Source organism: Schistocerca piceifrons, chromosome 4 (genome assembly GCF_021461385.2).
Source record: "Schistocerca piceifrons isolate TAMUIC-IGC-003096 chromosome 4, iqSchPice1.1, whole genome shotgun sequence".
NCBI classification, from domain to species: domain Eukaryota; kingdom Metazoa; phylum Arthropoda; class Insecta; order Orthoptera; family Acrididae; genus Schistocerca; species Schistocerca piceifrons.
In genome coordinates, this window is record NC_060141.1 from 241,095,750 (window position 1) to 241,122,289 (window position 26,540).

The 26,540-nt window shown below is 36.6% G+C and overlaps 1 protein-coding gene across 3 annotated transcripts in view; it reads left to right on the plus strand.

Annotated features, from left to right (window-relative positions):
• The window catches only part of LOC124796284 (negative elongation factor D), a 192,341-nt gene that overhangs the window by 23,255 nt on the left and 142,546 nt on the right, over positions 1-26,540 (plus strand). For all 3 annotated transcript variants that reach the window (XM_047260402.1, XM_047260401.1, XM_047260403.1), the window contains exons 2-4: positions 1,535-1,636; positions 13,982-14,059; positions 18,984-19,099. In XM_047260402.1, the coding sequence (XP_047116358.1) occupies positions 14,006-14,059; positions 18,984-19,099 (170 nt within the window). In that variant the 5' untranslated portion in view covers positions 1,535-1,636; positions 13,982-14,005. The remainder of the gene's footprint in view (positions 1-1,534; positions 1,637-13,981; positions 14,060-18,983; positions 19,100-26,540) is intronic.

Sequence of the window (26,540 nt, forward strand, 5' to 3'; positions counted from 1 at the left end):
TTCAACCCCAATGGATGTTTTGTGGATAAAAAAATGGAGGGACACTGCAGCTAAATCTAGAATAACATCTGCTAAACAAAAATGTAACACTGACAGTTTTTCCACGTAATTTGTTTTCGTTTTTACTGTGAAAACAATGCATACAGTATAATCATTTCTTAGTTTATACACACAGTAGTTTATTTCTTTGTAAAAAATTTCATTTTTATACACAGTGCTATAAACATTTTTTAGTTTACAGTATATATATGTTTATACGTTATTAAGTCAGTACTGTAATTTGTTTGTTGTTTTTCCTTTGTGTGTGTAGACTTTCTTTAGTTTTTCGGATAATCCGACCTTTTTTTGATTCCGACCATGGTCTCGGTCCCGAAGGTGACGGATTAGAGGGGTTCTACTGTAGATAGACAAATATGGGTGAAAAGGGAGAATATTATTGCTGTTCATTTCAGTCACAGCAATTAAAGCAGCACTGTTAGGTTCCTGCCTAACCAGACATTCGGAAGTCGCTAAATATTTATTTCGTCCTTCGTTCTGAGACGAGACTGAATGTAAATAACATCCATTATTGCAGGACATACTTGTATTACATTCATAAGAAAGTGACAGTATGTTTTAACAATGCTATCACAAAAGGGGGGAAAAAAGGATGTGCCAGGATGCGAACTAGCGACTTTTTACTCCAGAAACCATGACTTTATTCATTACTAGCACTTAACCATGCAATGTTTAACTCCTGTCTTACTTATCATATTATGTATTGAAGGCCTGTGTTGATGCATTATTAAATGCCATTTTATGATTATGGTGATGTGTTTGTGATAAATTTACTATGCTCATTTAACATTGAACCAAAATACAACAAATTACAAAACTAGTGTGTTTGGTTCTTGATTTGTATATTATTGATGATGACAATAACTCACTCCTAAGAGATCACTCTTATAAGAAGGAATTAACTGTCGATAAATCATTATATGACATTTTATTATAGCAATAATTATAATAAATTGTACCGAGAATAACATGCTTTTGTAAGTCTCCAGTACGTGTGCACGAAATCCCAAGAGAAGCCAGTATTGAGTTCTAATGAAAGTCAATAGCTGATCATCCCATCATCGATATTGTGTGTGACATCAAAATGACATCATGTTTGCAGAAATTGTTGTGAAACAAGTGTTACACTATGAACAAGTACAAAAATACTATACAAAGCAAAGTGTCTACATCTTCCTCAGTGGCAATTGCTGGTACATATTTTGGTAGAGCAGAATTTACAAAATTTTATGTCAAAAACTTCAACACTGTTCTAAAGGCATATAACGGTTTAAGCATGAAATAATTTTAGTTGACATGGTCTTTATATGAACTCAGGCCTGCTTGTGACAGTGTGTTCTGTGTTTCTTTTAATAGGCGTCTGCAGTTTGGCTCCTTGAAAGAATTTGATAGTTTGTATGTAGACCACGTATTATCTTTGTTTGTGTTGGTATGAGTGACAATATGTTGATGCAAATTATGTCCTTATTGTTAACAGTGATTGGTGATACAGTATGCACAGTACATCATGGTGCAATGGACATGACATCCTTCCATTACTGATTGTCTTTGTATTTTGAGAAGAGTATATTTTTATTAGGTGAGTACAATTTATTTAAAATCCATAACCTCTTTGCTCCAGTTAACATTTTTTGTTCTTATGCGGTCAGATAACCTTTCTCAAAAAGTCTGCTTCTGGCATCAATAATTGAAAAAGTTTGGTCAGAATTCTTTGAATTGCATATGTATTATCAGGGTGTATACATCCCGGGACAACTGGGAAATCCTGGAAAAACTCAGGAATTTTCTCATCTGGGAGAAATCTGGTAAAAACGTAGGAAGTTTTTAAAATTCTGGGAATTTTTCGTTGTTTTAATTTTCATTTAAATTTTTTTAATTTTTGACTGGTAATAAGTGATACTCTAACAAAGAATTTAGCCCACTACTCCAGAGTAATATGGCAGCAATGAAATGTAAATGAGAGAATAACACCAAAAGAAAAACCCAGTTGCAAAGAAAATACACCATTCGCAATATCAAAACAAAGTTCACACACAAATGTCAGCTGACAGCAAAATGTGTCAAGGACTATGCAATACTTCATCTAACAACAAACTGCTTTCAATGAGCACAATGTCACAACTGTTTACATTTATAACAGGTCACAAGAAAATATAGCGAATGATGATTTGAGAAATGTTACTTTCAAAGTAAATTTCCATTTACACATAATGAACTACGTTACATGTGAGAATGTGCCATGAATTTTGTAAATCATGGTAGCGTTTGATTCTCATTCGAAACACTTCAAGGACCAGCCACTTAGAAAAATTTCAAGTCCGAAAGACAAGCCATTTATGGCATTATTTAAAAGTTTTCTTGCTCATATATGTTTAGTTTATCTTAAAGTGTAATACATGCTAAAAAAGATCAATTCTAAAGGTTAGCTTTCTATATTCATTTTGGTTCTTTCATTGATTACAAAGCATGCAATAACGACGGCAAAAAATATAATTATCATTCAAAAAACAGTGCAAAAAGAGTTCTTGAGCAGTTTCTCCCGTAATTGGCTTTTCTATGGAATAGTTGAAGTGCTCAATGGAACATACATTCAGCCAGGTAATCCATGAAATTTTTGGTTCACAGTAGTGAAATTTGTAATTGTGCTTGTCACAAATAGTCAGCTGCTGCAATTCAAGCTGTGCTCCTAGGATCCTGCCTAACCAGATATTCGGGGGGGGGGGGGGGGGGGGGGGGGGGGGTAAAAAAAGGCAAAAATCAAGTGTTGCTGCACATTAAAGATCTTTCCAAAACACGATGTTTTTTATTTCCTAATATGCCAGGAAGTTGTATGGGGTTGTACAAAATCATCGCCTTTCAAAGGATTGATAAGTTTTACAGCTCTGATTGAAAGTGTATTGTCACTCGGTTAAGAAAATAATACTTTTACTTTCACCAGGGGTCTATACCTTTCAATTTCACCTGGGAAAAAGTGTACTTTCGCCCAGGAAAAAGTGTGTTTATAACCTGCCTATCTGGTAAAATTCAGATAATTTTTTTTTTCCTGTACGCATATACACCATGATCATGTTTTGCCGGACGCAAAATTCCAAACATTACTGATGGGTGATTTAAAAATAGGTCCAAAAGCTAGATTTAGTTTTTCCTACTTTTAACGTGTCTGTTGGCAGTATTCCATCACTCTTCAACCAGTTCTTCTTTCCTCTCTGGGGAAGAAACTGACAGTTTTAGAAGCTCAGTGTAGTTTTTTTCTTAGTCTTAAATATGTTTATTGGCAGTATTTGGAGTTTTGCTTCTTGGTCAGCCATTCTGTTTCCTGGTAATTTCTTAGTTTTCTCAAGTGAAATTTCTTTGGGACACAATTTACAAATTAATTTATCAGAACACTCAGGAGAGATGAAAAACTTAGAATAAGGTGTAGAATTACTAGTTGAATTTAAGGAATTATCTACTTTGCAAATAGTTGACCTATGTCTGTATTACTGTAAGTTATTTAATAATAATAATAATAATAATAATAATAATAATAATAAATGCACAATGTTGATGAAGGTTACGTACGTCAGTGGACTGTAATAACGTCTGCAGTTATGTATGGAAAAGGGTTTCAACTCTCCTTTGTTTGTCAACAAAGCCATACATGCAATAGTACAAGCCGTTTCTTATGAAATTTTGGTAATTGGCTGCTATTAAAAGGAACTGTGGGATGCAAGCAACAGAAAACATTGTTGTAACTTGTAGTATTGACCACATCATGTTGGATATTGTTGGGAGACATAGGAAACTCTGAAATTCAGTTGCTACAGGTGTACCATATTTACTCGAATCTAAGCCGCACTTTTTTCCGGTTTTTGTAATAAAAAAAAAACCGCCTACGGCTTAGAATCGAGTGCAAAGTAAGCGGAAATTCTGAAAAATGTTGGTAGGTCCCGCCACAACTAACTTCTGCCATCGAATATATGTAGCGCTACACAGGCATGCATTGCATGCACAAAGATAAATACTGGCGCCAAACCCTCTGCATCAGTAAATAAAAAAAAAGGTGGAAGATAAGCTTTTTTTTTTCTCCACCTCGAGTTTCGACTACTGCATTTCCTACATTATCCAACGAAGTAAATACAAATTCCGTATTGTCCATCTTCAAATGTAGCAGCATTTCAATGTACTACGAAAATCCGACTGGCAAGACTGTTTGGGATATTTGTCAATATGGCCAACTCTACGTTCTGAATTTTTTCCTACCTGTGAGAAGAGATGTTTTCTTATAGGAACTTTTATGAATTGTGAATCGCATGCAGTATTCTCTTCACCATAAGAATAATACGCATATAAACATTTTGCCATGTATTCTTTCGTGTTTGCTGCTAACTCATTTAAGTCCTGTCTGCCTAATATACTACGAAACTAGAGTGAGACTGACAGCAAACACGGAAGAATATACATATCATGTCATGTTTATATTCGTATTATTCTTACGCCTAATAGTGATAGTCAGAAATGAAGCACGGCAATTGACTAGATTTTTAAATCTTAAGATGACTCTAATTTCTGTGCAGAATGTAATGTACTAAAGAGGTGTCTGCAAAGATTTTCAAATGGAGAAAAATTTTCGCTAAACTCTCATTCACTCTCATTCAGAACATCATCTATCATACGCTTTTTTTTTAAAAAAAAAAAAAAGGCGGCGGTAGCGTGCACAAAAGCAAGCCATGCCGCGAGTGGCGACAGGTCGTAAACACTCATTATCAGAATGCGACAAACAATGCATGACACAGTACTGTAATGCATTTTCAGCTTAGAGTGACGTAAACACCTATAACAAAGAAAACGGCACCTATCAGATGAAAGAAAAATAAGCAATCAATTCAAAACAGATGAAGTACGCGAAAAAGGAAGAGTACCCTTATAAACACAGAGCACCTGACGCATAGCAATGCCTACCTGGTAAAGCTTAACTGCTAAGCTTACGACTCGAACCAAGCTACTGTAGCTGTATCATCATTCATTCGACCTTAATTGTGTCTCATATTACAATGGACCAAGTTTGTTTTGATTTGGAGGTGCGGCCTAAAACTTTTCTCTCCCCATGAATTTCGAGTCTCAAATTGCAGGTGCGGCTTAGATACGGGCAATTTTTTTTTCTGTGATTTCAAGTCTCATTTTTCAGGTGCGGTTTAGATTAGAGTGCGGCCTAGATTCGAGTAAATACGGTATGCTACAGTAATTATCCCCTGGTACATCTGCATGATTACCTACCATTTCATATGTAAGTGATTGGGAGAGGGTGCATAGAATCACTTACCGACTATTTCTCTACTATTCCACAATGTAATAGCATGTGAGAAAAATGAACCGCTAAGTCTTTTCATGCAAGTCCTAATTTTATCGTGGTGTGCATTTATCCCTATGCATGTGGAGGGGGGGGGGGGGGCAACAAAAATTTTGGCATTCGGAGAAGAAACAAAGTGATTTTGTGGAAAGACCTTGTCACCTGAGTACCAGCTCAAGTCATATCCGTGATTCTTTCTCCTTTATTTCATGATAATACAAAACAAGCTGCCCTTCTTCAAACTTTTTTGATGTCCTCCCCCAGTTGTATGTGGTAAGGATCTCACACTGCACATCAGTACTCCTGAAGAGACAGACAAGCATTGTGTAGATTTTTTAAAGTGTTCTGCCAGTTCAGCAGTCCTTGCTTTGCCTTTCTTACAGCATCTTCTATGTGATGGTTCCAATGTAAGTTGTTTGTAATTTTAATCCCTCTGTATTTAGTTGAATGGACAATTTTTAAATTTGTGTGCTTTATCGTGTAATCGAAGTTTGGTGAAATTGTTTTAATAGTCATGTAGTGGATCTCACACTTTTTATTGTTCAGAATCAGTTACCACTTTTCACTGTCTGCAGATATATTATTCAAATCATTTTGTAATTGATTTTAATACAAAGTAAACAACTTCATCACCTACAGTTGGAGGGCTGCTCAGATTGTCTTCTGAATTTTTTATATTGATTAAGAATTGTAGAGGGCCTATAACAGTTTCTTGGGGGACCCTCTATATAACTTGGGTTCATTAGACAACTTCTGTCAGTTACTCTGAACTGTGACCTTTCTGATAGGAAATAACAAATCGAATTGCACACCTGAAACAATATTCCATAGGCATGCAATTTGATTAGAAGCTGCTTGAGAAGAATGGTGTCAGAAACCTTCCAGAAATCTATAAATATGGAATAAACTTGAGATCTTCTGTCAATTGCACTAATTACTTTATGCAAATGAGCATCCAATTGTGTTTCACATGAGTGATATTTTTTGAATCTGTGCTGATTATGTGACAGTAGATTTTTTTTTTTCTTTTTTCTCCAGGTATTTCATAAAGTTGGAACTCAGTACAGTTCCAAAACCCTAACACAAATTTATATCAGTGATATGGGATTATAATTCAAGTGGATTTCTTCTATTCTCCCACTTTTTATAATGGTCTGAGCAAATTTCTAGTCATCAGGTATGAATCTTTTGTTGAGTGAGTGATTGTATGTTACTGCTAAAATAGGAGCTATTTCACCAGCATACTCTGAAAGAAATGTAATTTGTATACAATCTGTACCAGAAGACTTTTCTTTATTAAATGACTCAAATTAACATTGCCACACCAACAGTATCTAGTCTTTTCAAAATTACTCAAGGATTGACAGTTCAATAGTAACATGTGGAGGGATGGAAAAGAGAGGAAACCATGCATTTATGGTGTTTTTTAAAGCATTATTGGCGCATATGTAAATGATTTATCTTCAGGAGTCATACATACTAAAAAAATACAAAGCTTCAAGACTTATTTTTGATATTTAATTTAGTTTGCTGATAGTTTACAAATTATAAACTAATGATGACATAAACTGTAATTATATTAAAAGGTGTGAGATGAGTTAGTGAGCAATTTCTTCCTCTTGAGCTTCCAAAATTTTAGACTCACTCAACAAACATGACATATGTGTAGCAAAATTACAGCAAACTGTGAAACCTTACAGGTAGACGCATGAAATTATGTCAATGCTATGATGCTGGCGCAGCCATTTGTGAGAGCAGCTGTTACCTTCGCTAATGTTACTTTCAAAACAATTTAAGAAATTGACAACAGAAGGCAGCACGAGTCAAGGGGCAGGTAGTGAGACATCTGTACATTGTTCTCATATGCAGTGGATCCAGTTTTTGAGCAATAGATGGCTTGCATGTTGAGAAGATCTTGGTCCGACCTGTAGTTTACTATACTTCTTAACACATAGTTGCGGACTGAGCTATGCAAGGGCTTGGTCTACAAAATGTTGATGTACCAATGCGTAACTGGCTTCAATATGTTCTGGAAGAGTTTCACTATGTTTTCAGTTTAGTTTTGGCAAATTATTTACACGATATGGGTAGATCACATAACTAATGAGGAAGTATTGAATAGGATTGGGGAGAAGAGATGTTTGTGGCACAACTTGACCAGAAGAAGGGATCGGTTGGTAGGACATGTTCTGAGGCATCAAGGGATCACCAATTTAGTATTGGAGGGCAGCGTGGAGGGTAAAAATCGTAGAGGGAGACCAAGAGATGAATACACTAAGCAGATTCAGAAGGATGTAGGTTGCAGTAGGTACGGGGAGATGAAAAAGCTTGCACAGGATAGAGTAGCATGGAGAGCTGCATCAAACCAGTCTCAGGACTGAAGACCACAACCACAACAACAACATAAGGATAGTTTATGAAAATACATTTTCTGACTTTGCTAATTTTCAACATAGGGAAATTTTTTTTTTTCTATAGAAATTAGGTGAACACATTATATGAATGAAATCTTGAGAATAAATCACATTTTCATCTACTCCCAACCATAACTCTGCCAGAGTTTTTGTAACATGAGATAATTGCAGTTAAATGTGACACCCAATGGCCTGATCAAGTATCAAGCACTTAAGTCACCTGCATGGTTTTGTTATGAGAAACGAGTTGATAGGATTATAATTAACCTGCTATTAAGTTTTCTGATCCACCTACTTACTTGTAATGTAGCAAAAAATAAGATTTATGCATGGTTATCACAGTGTGAAACATATCTTAAATAGGTACACCAGCATTGGGAAAGAGAACGAAGATACAAAGAAACAGTATCTCAGTACTATTGCAATTATATTGTAAACAATTATATATATATATATATATATATATATATATATATATATATATATATATATATATATATATATATATATATATATATATATATATATATATATATATATATATATATTTTATGTGATTTAAACTGAATTTGTGAGAGAAATGTCATTCGGAGTTACTTGCTAATAATATCCTTCTTATTAAAATGTCAAAAGTTACAAAAATATAATTTTGTTATGTAACCTATTTGCTGCATACTCCAAACATACCACTGAATCTGCCTATACTTCATTTCTGTGTGGTGATTATGGAAACACACCACTGATTCTAATCACAATGGCAGATGCTTGAAATGTCGGTCACTGTCATCATTGTAGTCTTCAGTCTAAGGACAGGTGTGATGCTACTGTATCCTATGTAAGCCTCTTCATTTCCGAGTAACTACTGCAACGTACATCCTTGTGAATCTGCTTAGTGTATTCATCTCTTGGCCTCCCTCTACGATTTTTACCCTCCACACTCCTCTCCAATACTAAAGTGGTGATCCCTTGATGCCTCAGAATGTGTCCTACCAGCCGATCCCTTCTTCTATTCAGGTTATGCCACAAATTCCTCTTCTCCCCAATTCTGTTTAGTACGATCTCATTAGTTACATGGTTACCCATCTAATCTTCAGCATTGTTCTGTTGCACCACATTTTAAAAGCTTCTATTCTCTTCTTGTCTAAACTGTTTATTGTCCATACATGGCTATGTTCCATACAAATGTTCCCTGTTCTTGTCAGTTGATCCCTAATGCTCTCTCCGAAACTCTCTACAACCTCTGGTTCTTTCAGTTTATCCAGGACCTGTCTCCTTAAATTCCTACTTTTTGCAGTTTCTTCAGTTTTAATCTACAGTTCATAACCAATAACTTGTGTCAGAGCCCACATCTGCCTCTGGAAATGTCTTGCAATTTAGAACCTGGTTCCGAAATCTGTCTTAACGTTATATAATCAATCTGAAACCTTCCTGTGTCTCCAGGTCTCTTCCATGTGTATAACCTTCTTTCAGGATTCTTAAACCAAGTGTTAGCAATGAGTAAGTTATCCTCTGTGCCCCATTCCATATTCACCTACTTTTTTCCTTCTCTTCCTTTTCCTAATACCGAAGTCCAGTCCCCAATGGCTATTAAATTTTTTCCTCCCTTAACTATCTGAATAATTTCTTTTATCTCCTCATAAATTTCTTCAATCTCTTCACCATCTGCAGAGCTAGTTGGCATATAAATTTGTACTGCTGTGGTAGGCGTGGACTTAATGTCTATCTTGGCTACAATGATGTGTTCACTATGCTGTTCATAGTAGCTTATCTACGTTTCTGTTTTTTTATTCAATATGAAACCTACTCCTGCATTGCCCCTATTTGATTTTGTAATTATAATCCTGTATTCATCTGGGTCCAGTAATGTGTGTCTTTGTCAAAAAATGTTCAGGCACTACAGAAAACATTCTAGGCAACTCAAGTTCCACCAGATTTGTTAACGATTGTAGTTTTTGTATTAGATGATAAAATTGGGGACTTCCTGACAATAACATGGCCTTTTGGCTGTCTGTTTCACAAATTTTACAAGCCCAAAAATATAACTGTAGTAGTTGGTGGCAAGTGTACTGCTCCTCATGTTGTTCATTAAATTGTGGAAAATCTGTAAACAAAAGTTGTGTGGGAGACATTCTTGCTACAGTTGCTAGCTCTTGCACTGACTGTAATATAACTGCCCATAGCTCCTGGTGACCCTTCACGGTTTGCGTTAGCAAAAATAAATAAATAAAAACTATAATCTTTGCGTGGTTACAGAATTATTCACATTTGATTTGCACACATAACTGGTTCAGATTTGCTATCGCTTTTGTTAAAGGACGAGCTACTCAAACTGCTAGTAGGAGCAATGCAAACTGTCTTCAGTCCTATTCCTAAGAAAAGTGCAGTCCAAGCTCTATCAGAATTCTGCATGTTACAAACAGAGCCCACCAGATTAGCGTTGTAGCGAATACAACAACACTCGCAATGTGCACTCCACTTCTTGTGCAGCATACAGAGAAGAGTCGGACTGATCCTGGGCTGGATTATATGCTGCAGTCTGGCATGAACCTCTGATGGGATCATGTGTTGGAGTTTGGCATAATACCATCAGTGGTTCGTGTTCGAGGATCAGCACCATCCGACTACATGGTTGATAATAATTTTGCATCAGCTGTTAGGTTTCCATGGTAATGCCAGGTGCTGCCACTGTACTCTCAAATGTATCTTCTCACACAGAACCACATGGCCACCCTCCCGCCTTGCAAAAGAATCTTATTCTTCATGTTGGTGGTAGTTCGAATTTAATCTTTTTGTATTGTTTTTTATTTATTCTTCCCTTAAAAAAATTTGTGGAAGTTTTGGGCAACAGGGGCTGGTGTGTGTGTGTGTGTGTGTGTGTGTGTGTGTGTGTGTGTGTGTGTTTTATATTTCCGAAGGGGGCTTTTTTGTCCAAAATATTAAATGTTTAACAATCTTTTCTTTGTGTATGTCTCTGATTCAATGATTCTTCTGTGTGGTAAGTAGCAATTTATTCTTTTATTAATCTTGTTCCTATTCCATCCTGGACTTCAGATTACACTGGTCAACACTCATTTTCTTGCCAAGGATATTTGAGTGGCTTTAGGATGGGTTAGTGGTGCTGAGGACGAATATAGCAACCATTTATGCAGTTTGGCTCTAGTTTTTGAGATAATGCATGATTTATTCAAAAAATTAGAAAAAATTGCTAATACTGAACTCGAGCGCTACAAACTACAATGAAAAAAGAAAATAATCTTTATAAATAGCTTATATGAAAACCTGATAGGCATTTGTCCACGTATAAAACATAATTGAAAAGTTTCTCTGTAAGTATATCATTTTCCGTCCATGACGAACCGCTTCCTGCACGCTTTCCTTTTATAGGTCTCTTCAGAACAGTCACGTTGCAGATTCCAGCAACAATCTGCCATCATATGCCTGTCCCATCTTCCTTTATATCTTTCCTCTATTCCTTTCATATCTTGATGGAACCGCTCTCCTTGTTCCTCACTGAAATCACCTAGATTACGAGGAAATCGATCCAAGTGGCTGTGAAGGAAGTGCAATTTTATGCTCATGTTAGCTCCTAAGTTTTGAAAGTTAGTGAGCATGTTTTTGACCAGTTCCTCGTAATTGGGAGTTTTATGGTTGCCCAAAAAACATTTTACAACAGCGACAAAACTGTTCCAGGCCGATGCTTCAGTGACAGTCATGACACTTGTAAAATTGGTATCGTTGATGAGCCTGCGAATTTGAGGACCATCAAATATTCCTGCCTTAAGTTTTTCACTACTGAGTCCAGGGAACGTATTGCAGATGTATGTGAAGCAATTACCATTTCTGTCTAAAGCTTTGGTGAATTGCTTCATTAGTCCTAACTTAATATGTAATGGTGGAAGAACAATCTTGTCCCTACTAACCAGAGGTTCATTAATGATGTTTGCTTCACCAACAGCCATATGTTCCCTTGGAGGCCATGTTTTCTGCTTCCAATGTTCATGCTTTGCCCTACTATCCCACATGCAGATAAAACATGGGTGCTTTGTGTATCCACTTTGTTGTCCAAGCAAGAAGTTCACCATTTTCAAATCAACACAAATCAACCACTGGTGCTGCATATACTGAATTTTCTGCAGAACCATCTTGATGTTAGCATATGTTTCACAAAGTTTTGTTGAGTGGGCAATTGGAATAGATGCGTAACGATTGCCATTGTGTAGGAGAACACATTTTAAACTTCTAGTGGAACTGTCTATGAAGAGACGCCAGTCCTCTGGTCTATATTCCGGCAGCCCCAATTCAAGTAAAAGTCCAGGTATATTGCTGCAATACACTATAACCTCTTCTTGGTTGAAGTATGGAAGAAGGTTTTCTTCTCTCATCCGGTAAGCTGTTATTTTAACACTTGGATGAAGACAGTTCTTTTCCTTAAGCCTGGATGCTAAGAGTTCTGATGCTTGCTTTGAAAGATTGAGTTCTCGTATCAAGTCACTGAACTCCTTCTGGTCGAACTGCTGGGGTTGTGTCTCACGTCCTTCGTATTCCGAACCACTACTTGTACATTCCTCGCCGTGCACATCGTCATCTGATGATGTTAGCGTGGGTAATGTTGTGAAGGTTGGTACAGGAACATCGTTGCTGTGCACCACCGGTCTTCTTGCTGACTCCAAATCGGGATATTCCCACTTTCGTTTTTTGAACCTATTAAAACCTTTCACATTAACAATGCAAAAATAGCAATCATCTGTATGGTTCTTCTGCTCTCGCCATACCATAGGCACTCCGAAGTTTAAGCTTTTCCTTTTTCGTTTTGTCCACTGCCGTAAGCACTCCACACAGCATTTACAAACTTTATGGGGTGCCTACGCCTTGTCTTGATCTCCAAGTTTAATTCCGAAATATGCCAGATACGCTTCCTTCACAAAAGGAGTGATATTCTTCCTGTTCTTTTGAAGAACGTGTTCACCACAAATGTAGCAGAACTCATCTGGATGGTTCACGCAAAGACGGCGTGAAGAACTCATGTTTTCCTAAAACAAAATTGCACAAATACTACATATTATGCAGAACTTTCTTGTATTTGCATGTCAATCACATCCAACAAACATCATTAATTGTTTTGTGTGAAATGAATACTCACCCCTTATTTGCTACGTCACGATGAAAAGGTTCTATCTCCTTGAAGCTGCACTGCACATGTGTGTGACTTTCGACCATCGCCATTTTTCTTGTTTACACTGAACGCTACCTATCGGCTGTTGCGGGGATTACCTCGGCCAACAAATGAATGTCGAGTACCGCCGAATTCAAATCTGCACAACCCTCAATATCTTCAACACACGCACCGCACAACAGGACTGAACACATGCTGACAGTGTGATGTTTGCATGATGTAATCTTCAACCACACAGATGCACTCCCTGAGCACAATTGTTTAATAAAGATAGTACAATATCACTAATTAAAAAACAGGTAGCAAATACATTACACCATATATGGACCCTGCAGTCGATATTATCCACATGAAACTCTCATTTCCACAAATAACCTATATCTTAAAAACCAGAGCCAATTTGGAAAAAGTACAAATATACTCGGAATGAGTATCATAACAATATCCCATTTTCGTTCAAACTTCCCTGGCAACGAAAAAAAAAATTTTATTTTGTAGAGCTGTGTTATTCGTACCTTTGATACATGACTTCTTCCTTCTGTAACACCTTTTTCTCCATCTTTGCTGCCTTTCCTCCTCAAAACACACAGTTCCCTCATAGCCTCCACTTTGAGTTGGCTAGCACCTCTGCCTGATCTGCTTCAATCAATTGCTCTTGCCTCTCTGAAGATGGAACCAGTTGTTCTGAAAGCTAGGAGTTCTGTGATCCTACTTTTCAAGTGTTCTTACAAGGGGTGCTGTGAGTTATAACTCCCAGAGGTAAGTAATGCATAGCTTTTCTCTCTTTCTAATTTTAATTTCTGTCATAGATTTAATATAAATTACTGAAATGTTATTGTATACTGTGTGAGTCCCATCTATTAATCATGCACATGTTAATATTTGGAGGAAAATCCTGGCGTATCAAAAGAAATGTGGCCTAATAACTTGAATATTTTAATGTATAGTTTACATGGTTCATATTCTTCTTTCAGTAATTTTGTCATTAATATGTTCCAAATTTTTCAGGTCTTTTACATTAGCAAACACACAATGGAGCAGAGATTTGAGGAACACAAGGAGTGGGAAGGTGAACCAGATGGAGAGGTAATATACTGAACATTCAGTTGGCATTAAGTCACATTTTCTTATGCAGAGATAGAGCTATGCTGATAAATGTGTCTAGCACAGGTTACATCAACAAAAGGGATGTGGAAGTAGAGCAGAAGTTATACTTGGTAGATAAGAAAATGACAGAGAAGTATGATGAAATTTGAGACAGCTTAGAAAAGAAAAATAGATGCCTCAACAGCCACAGACAGTGTGTGTGTGTGTGTGTGTGTGTGTGTGTGTGTGTGTGTGCAAGCATGTGCTCACATGTGTGCGTGTGTTGGTGTGTGTTGTCTAATGCGGAAGAAGGCCTTTTATCCAAAAGCTAACTTGTTTAACAATCTTTTTGTTGTGGCATGGTGATTTGCAATCTATCCTTTTCGTAATTTTTGTAATATTGTTATTATTTGCATAAGGTGTCATTTTCAAGTTCTAATAACTGTACCATAACAAGGTCAAAATTTAATGATGATTGTGGTGTTGCTCACACTGCTAAATACTGCATTTTCGGGCAACAACAAAGTTATTATGTGGCAGGTGTCATTAGAGCACAGTTAATAAAGTCATTTCATGTAATAATGAATAAACTAGGCACTCATCTTTTCGTGTTTCCCACGCTGGTCTCGTTGTATAATCATGGCTCAATCGTCGAAAATCTAGGTGGTTATGATTCCAAGCTCGGATGCAAAGAGGCCTAGGTTTTATTCTGCTATATTCAAAAGTTTTATAGATGTGTTTCACAAACCATTCTTGCAGATTAAACCTTTGAAAGTTAGCACAATGGTGATGTAAAAAAATAATCAGCACTCCGAATTTAAGTTACACTTCCTTTTTTATTGCTTTGGTTGCAGTATCACGTAACACACAAAACATCACTTCACAATACAAAACATACTTGAAAACATCTTCCTCACTGTTAAAGTTCACATTTTATAAGCTGACTACAATATGCGTCTTTCCAACATGACGTCCAAGACTTGACTTTTTCAAGGTCCGACTCTCTGACAACTAACAATAATCGCTTACGCGCCCAAAAATCTGAGTTACAAGTACGTCAAAGGTCATAGTGACAAAAGAAAGAATACATGTAAGAATAATATCATTGCAATACAAACATATCGATGTTTCAAAGTACCTCTACAATAATGAAATCAAATCTAAATGTTATCTCAGAAATATGTCAACTACTTTACAGAAACACAGTAGAATATTGCTGGTATCGAGAGGTTCAGGTGAGGTGCAGTAATGGTTACGTAATTCAAGTACCATTACAAATTGTACATGTAAATGTGGTTATATGTATATATGCCATGAGCAGATGATACACAAAGTCAAAACAAAGAGAAAATGCAGAGGTGTGTCCCAGTGACTTTGTCAGTCCTACTATCTACATTCTACCAGACCTTTCCAAACCAGCTGAATATAAATTGCATTACAGAACACAATACTGCCCAAATTCTTTATCAAATGAACTGCAAGGCACAAATAAAGGGAAAATCCTGGGATACTGCATGAATTAAGTAAAGAGAAAATGATGAAGCATGTTACAGTTCATTTTCACATTACAGAAAATAGTATCAAGTAACTACATTCATACCTTCTGACAAATGAGTTATGATACATATTTTGTTTGGTAAAGGATTAGAGCAGTGATAAGTGCCTTGGCTATTTCTTTTTCACTTCTTTTGTGATGTACTAATAGCATTTGCGAGATCTTATGTTCATGTACATGTGAAATTGCTATGCTGAAATTGACCAACAGTATCAAAAACTATGGAACTATGGAACTATGACTTCTTGTAATATTTGTCGTTCTAAGTGTGGTGAAGTGAGCGGTTACTGTGAGTTATTATAGTTATTATTATTATTATTATTATTATTTATTCAGAAAAATGAGTGTAGAGACTACATTTAAGTGATTCTTATTTTATGTCACTTCTGTGACTCATTAGCCCATCACATTTGTTCCTTTTATAAGCTTGGGGCCCTTGGAGTAGGAGGTGGGGCTTGTCTCAACAGCAAGTGTGCTATGAGCTGATACGAAGTTTTTGTTCCCAGTGTCTTCCACAAAAGAGCCACCTTATAGTGTATGATTGGTAATATTTTAAATACCTATTGGTATGGATAATGAACACTTTTGCCAAACCCTTAGTTATCTTGGTGCCTGAATAATGTGCCAACAATGCTGTTCATCTTTATGATGATGTATATTTGATAATTTACATATTGATTGAGATAAGTGATATTCAACTCATTTGAATTACCCAGTCCCCTGCACTATACTCGGTGACATCATCACACATTTCCACTTTAAAGATCACACAAAAATATACAAGGAACATTTTAGTAGCGATGTGCAATGTGAGTTTAAATGTACAGATCAAACAAAATAAACGTTTTTGTATTGGTAGGTAAACTATTTAGGTAATCATCATTTCACCACTGATCTCCAATAGCCATTAGTATGTACTAGTAGTAGTGTGTAAGTATATCAGTCAAGATATTAGCTAAAGTTTTGCAATGCATCAAAAAGAAAACTTAAGTCTGTTGTACATATTGTGTTTACCGTCAACACTGCTCTTCTGTAAATAGTATTACCGTTTTACCTGTAGTAAATGAAGTTTTGCCCCACACTTCCAAGCATGGTGTTTAACCACTTAATATTCACCCAAGAGAACTAAGTTTTCCCTGCTGTAGGTGGTGGTAGGGGAATGAAATGTGCTTCATGGAGAAATGATTTTGGCATAACTGCAGAAACTCACAGGTCAATAGTTAGGGTTACTGTTTTTTTGATATGTTCAGTGAATATTGTTTTCCATTTATCAGTTAATGTTCAATGTTATTAAAAGAGTTCGATAACTTTTGGGTGAGCCACCATATACACTGCTTGTTTCTTTTATATGCCCCTCAACACTGTCTGTTACTCACGGTAAATGACTGTTCAATTAAACTGTTCACATTTTGCCTGCTGCAACACAGGACCTTGTTTCTTGTTATAATTTAACCACAAACTTATGTGATTAATGAAAGGGGACACAGTCCAGTAATTTTTTTGTGATTCAGTTTTAGACAAAAATAACTGTATTGTCAGAAAAAAAAATTTTTTGCATGTATTTATCAGAATATTTCATTAACACCATAAACTGACATGGTTAATATAAAACAGTGGAAAATCCAGCTTGGAATGTAACAATATAATGAAAAGGACAGCTGCCTGTCACTATATTGTGGAGATGCTGAGTCACAGAAAGGCACAACAAAAAGCCTGTCACACAATTAGCTTTCGGGCAACAAGGCCTTTGTCAAAATTAGACAGCATACATACACGATTATTTATTTTATTATGTTGATTTTTTGTTTATTTAATTATTTAATATAAATAATTTTGTTGTTTTTTGTCTTAGTATATTTTATAGAATTGATTTTTAAAATTGTAGTATATTGTTAATGAAATGTTTTATGAGATATTATTTTAAATTTTTTAAAGTAGATTTTTATTTATTGTACCTTTTGTATCAGGGTTTATCAAAATTTTAGTATTTATATTACTTGTCTCGATTTGGGTTGATTTATAAAACGCACACACTCATGCAAACACAACTCGCAGTTTTTACAAAGGCCTTTTTGAGTGAAAGCTAATTGTGTGTCAATCTTTGTTGTACCTTTCTGCGACTCAGGATCTCTGCTATATGGTGAGAAGTAACTATCCTTTTCATTATATGGTTAATACGAAGCTACACTGCTCTCCTCTCACAACAAAGGTTATGTCTGCCTCAAAGTACAGGTCACTGGGTGAGATGATAGGACACTTGGCTTCCAATTTGAGTTGAGAGGTGTTAAATCTCTACCCAGCCACTGTTGTTTAGATTGTTCATGCTTTCCCAGAATCAATCAAAATTATGAAAAATGTGTTCCTTAGCAGATATATCAGTGACAAAGAACAGCTACTCAAAAGATGTGAGTTATGTAATGTACCCATCAAAAGAATGCGAGTGTAAGAAAATGATCGAACTTTAATCCTCCAAAAGCTAATTGTGTGGAAGCGAGATTCATCACAGTGACCACAGTAGGCACACATTGAAGAATATGAATAATTAAAATGTCAGTGTTAAATATAGTATTACAACTCCTACTTTCCCAAAGACAGCTCATTTACTGCAATTTCTAATATCTTTTAGTGTCAAGTGCAGAGTTGTCAATTGGGAACGGAAAAGCTTGGTGACGGCGAACAATAACAATGTGAGGTATAATGCAACAAATCGTATGCATTGCCTAGTAACAGTAATCAGACTTTGTAATAAAGTTGCAAGGTTCAACTTGTAAAAAACAAATGCACAAATGATTGCAAGCAGTTGACACATCACCAAACTGTTTGCTTCCCAGTGTAATTAAATAGCTGAAACATAAAAGAATTCATTATCTATAATGAGTAATGGATATTAATAACTTTAGCTGTATAGAAAAAAATTGTTTGAACTTCAATAATTTTATTATTATATCAGATTACTTTGAACAAGAAAATGACTTCCTTACACGAAGGCAAACGGAAGAAATCTTACTACACCAGATTACATAGAGCAAGAAAAATGCCTGCCTTACATGAACACAGACGAAAGACAAAAAGGCACTAAGGAGACTTCACTCCTTGCGTTGCTTTGAAAAATATGAAACACAAAAATACAGGAAGCAACGTTAACAACGCGGATTACTATTCGATCTCTGATGTAGCAAGGCACATTAATTTATTGCAGTTAGTGTGATGATATTGTGTCATCAACCCTTCACTGTTGTCTTAATCTATTGTTTACAACCATTAACGTTTTATTGAGTATAAATGCTCCAAATTTGGTAGTAAGGGAGAGATTGAGGGGGGAAAGGTAAGATGATGAGGTATTTGTGTAATTCTTTCTTTGTGTTTCAGGGTGATATTGGGGAAGAGATGATGGAGAACCCACAAGAGGTGTTGAAAGAATGTCTCGAAAAATTCAGAACTAAAGACTACATAATGGAACCAGGAATATTCACTCAGCTGAAAAGGTAACTCTTTCGACTTAAAAACTGTACGACTGAAGCTGCTTATTTTTAAATGCTGCATATCCATGCAATTGTAATATATTATTTCAAAAGCACATTTATTTACATAATGTGGTGTTAAAATGATAATTGTTTGAAGAAAAGGAAGTGCTACTATATTTACCCGAGTGTAAGATGGCCCTGAATATAAGGCGACCCCCTCCTTCCCACAGATTTTTAAATGCCGTTTATTGATTTTCTACATCTTGATAATACAAATAGAAATAAAATAAAAAAGAAATGGTTTACATTAATTTATATCTTCACTCTTGTTTTTCTTAACTTCTCAGCTGGTCATCTGTGGCATCACTGTTTTTGTGAAAGTTTAGATCAGGGCCAATGACGGTGGTGCTTCTCTACTGCAAATAGGTTGGCGAGCCAATTCACCCTACCCATTCGGATGGTAGTTTCATGTGAGCAATGGGAGGCAAAAAAAGGTCACTGAATTTTTAGAGTCGAAATTGAAACCATTCTCTCTTCGCTGTTGTCTCAAATGTTTGACTGCTTCCCCCCCTCCTCCCTATATGTCAAGAATTATAAGGTTGTAGTTAGGTTGGGATCAAATAGCACAGCTTATATTACTGCAAATGAAATTTTTTGTCTTAGTTGTCACTAGTATTTGGCTCTTTCTTCCGAATGCACTGCAATTTCAGGGGTTGTGCTTATATTTGTACCGGCCAAGACAGCTGTTTTTTCTGAATACATAGTGGGTTTCGAATCTATATTGATGTGAGAATGTGACATTTCCTTACCTCTTGCTTCCAAACGTGTTTTCTGCCCACTGCTCTCTCATTGGCTATGTAGAACCAGCAGTTGACGCGCCCCTTTTTGTTCCCATCATACCTTATGGCAAGTGTTGACAACATTGCTGCACAAAACACCTAAGTGAGCCACTGGCGCCTATCTAGACTTTTACCACTCCTATTTTTTTGGTAGTCATCCAATTTTAAAGTACGTTAAATTCTCACTATACCTGAACTTGGACACACTGTAGTTTTTAAATGTGGTAGATGTTCATAGAAGCCAGTATACATGGTATATATTTCCATGGTTGGAATCAAGATGAAATTTGATGCCGTCTCATCATTCCCCTCCTCCCCATCTTTGCTCTAGCACTCAGCCAAGCTTGGGTTATTGTTCCCCCTCCAACTAGTCTGAATTCTCTGAAATAAATCTGCATGTGACCACAGTTGCCAAAGCTTCATCTGTAAATGTAACCTGTTATATAACACAAAAATATTGACATTAGCAGCACAGTAGTTTAATTTGCAAATGTAAGACAACCCTGTATTTTGCAAATGATCAATTTGGGGAAAAAACCTCGTCTTATAATCGGTTTTTGTTTTTTATATTGTCAAGGCATCATAAACATTCCAAATTCAGACATTGAAATATTTGTTTGTAAGTAATACAGAGTATATATGCTTCAGGAAAAACCCAGGAATTTTCTAGAATTCCAGCAATTTTCCATGGTTCTAGTGTTTGGTTAAGTTTTTGTAATTTTGACTGGTAAGAACTGATAAACAGCAAAATGTGTCAAAGGCTGTAGGATGAAGACTATGTAATATTTCCTAACAGCAAACTGCTTCCGATGAGCGTGATGCCACAAATGTTTACATTAAGTTCGTTTTGAGCAGTTGCCAATGGGCTCATGCGCATGCACAGATGCGTTGTGTATGAGCAATGTCTTCTCCCAGTTCTGGCTACTTGAAGTGTGGCTGCAGCAGTAGGAACAAGCACTCATGCTACACCGAAAAGTATTTCTGACACGCCCAAGCTGACAGATTCACGCACGTGCAGAGCAGTCTGGGAGTGGGAAGGGGGATAGTGACCCATTTATGTTTGATGATTTTGCTGTTTCTTGATGTCCTATTTCCTCTTCATTTACAGTTGACACGGCAAATGAAAACAAAATGGATTTCTGTCGTTGGGAGCTATCAAGTGAATTCAAATATGTGCATATAATTGCAGGAAGCTGTTATTAGTTCAGTTTTCTGATTTTATTTTCATGTTTTTGGCAGTCGAGCATTAATCACCTTGCACAACAGTGAAGTTATTTTTGTCGGTTTGCTAAATAAATGTGGCTTTTATTAATCTTTTCTGCAGATGCAGTCAATTTATAAGAAGTTGTCCCCCCCCCCCACACACACTGTTGGCTAGTTTCAAATGTTTATTGAATTTCAAGTGCACATTTTCATCTTCTGGCACATATGGCATTATGCTGTAATAAAGAATCAAACATGAGACAATACAGTACTGGTACTCCAAGAAAATTTGCATCCCGGAAAGCACACTGAAAAGCTTAATAGCAGCTTCGGGCCTACTTCATTGTTAATCTGGAATACAGGGTGTATACACCCCGAGAAATCCAGGAAAAACCTGGGAATTTTTTTATCTGGCAGAAAACCGGGAGAAACCCAGGAATTTTTCATTGTTTTATTTTTCAGTTAAATTTTTGTAATTTTCACTGATAACAAATGACACTCCAACAAAGAATATTACTGTATCCCAATACTGTAGAATAATAATACTGGACCAATAAAACGTAAACGAGAGAGGGAAAATAAATAAATAAATAAACATTCAGTTGCAAGGGAAATGCACCATTTACAATGACATAACACCATGAACACACAAGTGTCTGTCAACAGCAAAATGTGTCAGAGGCCTTAGGATGAAGATTATGTAATACATTGTAACAACAAACCGCTTCTGATGAGCGTGACGTTACAAATGTTTACATTAGGTTCGTTTGAGCAGTTGCCAGCGGGCTTATGCGCATGCACAGTTGGGCCTCTATGAGCAGTACCTTCTACTGCTTCTGGCTACATGAAGTGTGAATGTTGACTGTATCAACAAGCAGCCAGATGCTAACTGCGGAAATTTTCTGGTGTGCCCAAGTTGCCAGATTCGCGCATATGCAGAGCAGTCTTAGTTATTGTGAGGAAGGGGGTAGCTGCCACATGACCCTTGTTTATGTTTAGTGATTTTACTGTTCCCTCTTTGTTTTCAATTCCAATGTCAAAAGAAAATAAAACACATTTCTGTGGCCGGGAAATATCAAGGGAATTAAAATACATCGCATAATTACGGAACGCTAAAATACATTATTCGTTTGTTTTCTAATTTTATTTTATTTCCACGTTTTTAGCAGTGAAGCATTAATCACCTTGCAGAACAATGAAGTTATTTTTGTTGGTATGCTAAAGAAATTTGGCTTTTACTGATCTTTTCCACTGAGGCATTCCACAGTATTGGCCAGTTCCAACTGTTTGCTGAATTTCAGGTTCACATTTTCATCTTCTGGCATATGGCGTTATGCTATAATAAAGAACCAAACATCAGACAGTACAGTACAGGTGCCCCAAGAAAATTAACATCCCGAAAATCACACTGTAAAGCTTAATGTTCAGTTGGGGCCTACTTCATTGTGAATCTGGACATACGAGTGTGCACTTCAAGCTGAATTATGACTTTTAGTATGGTTTACAAATTCCAATACTCTTGGAGTATCCTCTGACTTTCTGTTTCTGAAATGAAATGATTGTATGGCATTGTTGGCCAGGAGGCCCCATGCGGGGAAGTTCGGCCGCCGTATTGCAAGTCCTTTTTAGTTGACGCCACTTCGGCGACTTGTGAGTCAATGATGATGGAGAACACACAACACCCAGTCATCACGAGGCAGAGAAAATCCCTGACCCCGCCGGGAATCGAACCCGGGACCACGTCGCAGGAAGCGAGAACGTTACCGCTAGACCACGAGCTGCGGACTTTCTGTTTCTTTTATGACATAATGTAAGACGTCTTAATGCTTTAATACATACAAATGGGCTTTCTACGTCAGCGCAGTAACATCTATTTTCTGGCGCACTCTGGCAGCTGCTGAAACGAACCTATTTCTAACAGGTCTCAGGAAAAAATTCCAAATGGTTGTTTGAAACACTTTACTTGCAAAGTAAATTTCCTTTTTATACAAGATGAATTATGCTATGTGTGAGAATGTGCAATGATTTTCTTAAATCACTGAGCGTCTGACTCTCGTTTAAAACTTAACACTTTGAGTACCAGACACTTAGAAGGATTTCGGGCCCAAAAGACCAGACATTTATGTCATTATTTTAAATTTTACTGCCGCATATGTGTGATGTATCTTAAAAATGTAAGACACACACAAAAAAAAAGAAGACCAATATTACGTGTAAAAGTATAACTTCTCTTGCAGCTCATTAGTCTTTGAGACCCAATATTTTATGTGAAAGCTTAGCTTCTTTTGTAGCTACACTGTTTATGTTAATTTAAACGTGTGTTCGCACTATGTAATTGGTGTTGCTATTTGCTGACTAAATCAAATGTCATATGCTCTGAATATTTGCTGTCATTGGCTGGCAAGATCACATGACATGAGGTAGGATTTGCTTACAAGAAAGGGTGTCACAATATCGATTTCAATGCTTCGGAAACTAATGTGCTGTGTTTGGTGAAATTCGAATTTATACTTTCATAATACAAAAACTATCAGTGTACTGCCAGGAAATTCTTCACCAGCAAAAAATCGTCAACCATTCAAAGGATTGATAAGTTTTACAGTTCCGAAAGAAGCTGTACAGTCACTTAACATGGAAAAAGTGTGTTTTCTCCAGAGAAAAGGGTGTCTTTTAACCGAGAAATCTGGATTTTTTTTTTCCTTGTCTGTGTATACACCCTGACATATGAATGTGTCCTTAAAGCCAATGTATGCATTTTAGTATGGTTTACGAAATTCCAATGCTCTTGGAGTATCCTCTGATGTCCTATTTCCTTTATGATTCATGTAAGATCTCTTAATGCTATATTTGTACGAACGTGTGGGCTTCCTGTGTCATCGTAGCTGCACACTTGCAGTAATGCCTGTTTTCTGGCGCTCTCTGGCAGCTGCCGAAATGAACCCATGTCTAAGAAGTTGCGGGGAAGTATTGCCAATGGTTCTTCGAAAAGCATTATTTTCAGAGGAATTTTTTTTTTTTTTTTTTTTTACACTGGATGAACTATGTTATATGTAGAAAGTGCAATAAATTTCTTAAATCACAGGGTGTTTGACTCTAGTTTAAAACTTAAAATTTTCAGGACCAGCCATTTAGAATAATTTTGAGCCCATAAGACCAGACATTGTCTAAAATTTTACTGGCACATTTGTGCGCTGTATCTTAAAGTGTAACACACGCTAAAAAGACCAATGTTATATGTGAAAGCTTAACTTTTCTTATAGTTTATTAACCTTCAGACCAATATTATATGTGAAAGCTTAGCTTTCCTTGTAGCTACACTATGTTCATTAATTTAAAGCTTAAACCATTAACTTTTACTATTTGTGCGTTCATGCTACTTAACAATCATGTTCCTATTGGCTGACTACATCATGTGTCCTATTCTCTGAATATCTGCTGTGATCGGCTGACGAGATCATGTGACATGAGCTATGATTGGCTCAGAATAGCACATTGCAATCTCTGTTTCAATACTTAGGAAACTTAAGTGCTGCATTTGACTAAAGTGCTGCATTTGGTGGAATTTGAATTTATACTTTCGTAATACGAAAATATGCAGCATTTCGCAATATGAAAATATGCAGTATACATGATACTGCACATCAAATATCTTTGCAAAATGCATTCCCTTCCCCTGAGTTTCGTTTTCTAAAGGACTAGGAAGTTCTTGTTGGTGTATAAAACAGGTTACCATCAGAGGATTGATGTTTTTACAGCTCCGGAGGAATGTACACTGTTGTTTATCATGGAAAAGTGTATTCACCCCCCCCCCCCCTCCCGTATACACCCTGTAATAGCGCATTTTGGAGAATTGGTATGTTTGCAAGTGAAAACTTTGGGGTTTTAGTTTTTTGGCAAAGCAATTTAGATATTCCTCAGTTACTATTACAGTTGCATTTACTATTGTAGAACAGAAAATAACATGAAATTAATAACTATCGATATTTATGCTGCCACAGTTCTTCGAAAGCATTAAAACAACTGATAAATATAACAATGTTGTATGTTTTTTGGCCATCATCAGTTATTTTGCTTCCTAAACAGCAAAAATCATCTGATCCTTTTAGAGTTTCGTAATCAGAGTTCCTCAACATCGCTCGACTTAATTGGACTACATTTTGTTAATCTTGTTCTGCTTTTGTTGATGTTCATCCGATATCCTCCTTTCAAGATGTCCATTTCATTCTATTGTTCCAAGTCCTTTGCTGTACATGACAGAATTGCAGTGTCATTGGCAAACTTCAAAAGTTTTTATTTCTTCTTCCTAAACTTATAAAACTCTTTCTCCAAATTTTTCTTTCATTTCCTTTATTACTTGCACAGTGTACAAATTAAATAGCATCAGGGTAGGCTACAAGCATCGACTCTTATAACTGCAGTCTCGTTCCTGTAAAAGTTGTAAATAGCCTGTTGCTCCCTGTCTTTTTACCTCTGCTACCTTCAGAATTTCGTAGAGGGTGTTCCAGTCAACATTGTCAAAAGCTTTCTTGAAGTCTACAAATGCTATGAAAGTAGGTTTGTTTTTTGTTAACCTATTTTCTAAGAGAAGTCGTAAGGTCAGTATTGCCTCACATGTTCGACATTTCTCTGTAACCCAAACTCATCTTCCTGAGGTCAGCTTCTACTGGTTTTCTGTCTTCTGTAAAGAATTCGTATTGTTATTTTGCAACCGTGACTATAAAACTGATTGTTTGATAACATTCACCTCTCTCAGCACCTGCTTGCTTTGGAATTGGAATTAAATCATTCTTCTTGAAATCTTGAAGGTATTTCCCCCTCTTATACATTCACCACATGGAGTATTTTTGTCAACTGGCTTTCCTAGTGCAGTCAGTAAATCTGATGGAATATTGTCTAGTCCATGAGCCATATTTCAGCTTAGGCCTTTCAGTTCTCTGGCAAATTTTTCTCACAGTATCAGATCTCCTCTCTTGTCTTCTTCTAAGTCCTGTTCCTGTTCTGTAAATTGCCTTCAAGTTCATCTTCTTCTACAGACCTATATACTTGTTCCACCTTTCAGCTTTCTATTCTTTGCTTAATACTGGGTTTTCATCTGCGGTCTTGACATTTATACAGCTACTTCTCTTTTCTCCAGAGGCCTCTTTAATTTTCCTGTATGCATTGTCTATATTTCACCCTAGAGAAATATACTTCTAAATCCTTACATTTGTTCTCTAACACACACACACACACACACACACACACACACACACACACGCAAACGCAACTCTCACAAACATGACTGCAGCTTGTGGCAGCTGAAGCCACACTGCAAGCAGCAGCAAAGTACATGATAGGAGGGAAAACTGGGTGGAGGTAAGGAGGAGGCTGCAGCAGAGAGGGGACGGATAGCAGGATAGGGGTGGGGGACAGTGAAGTGC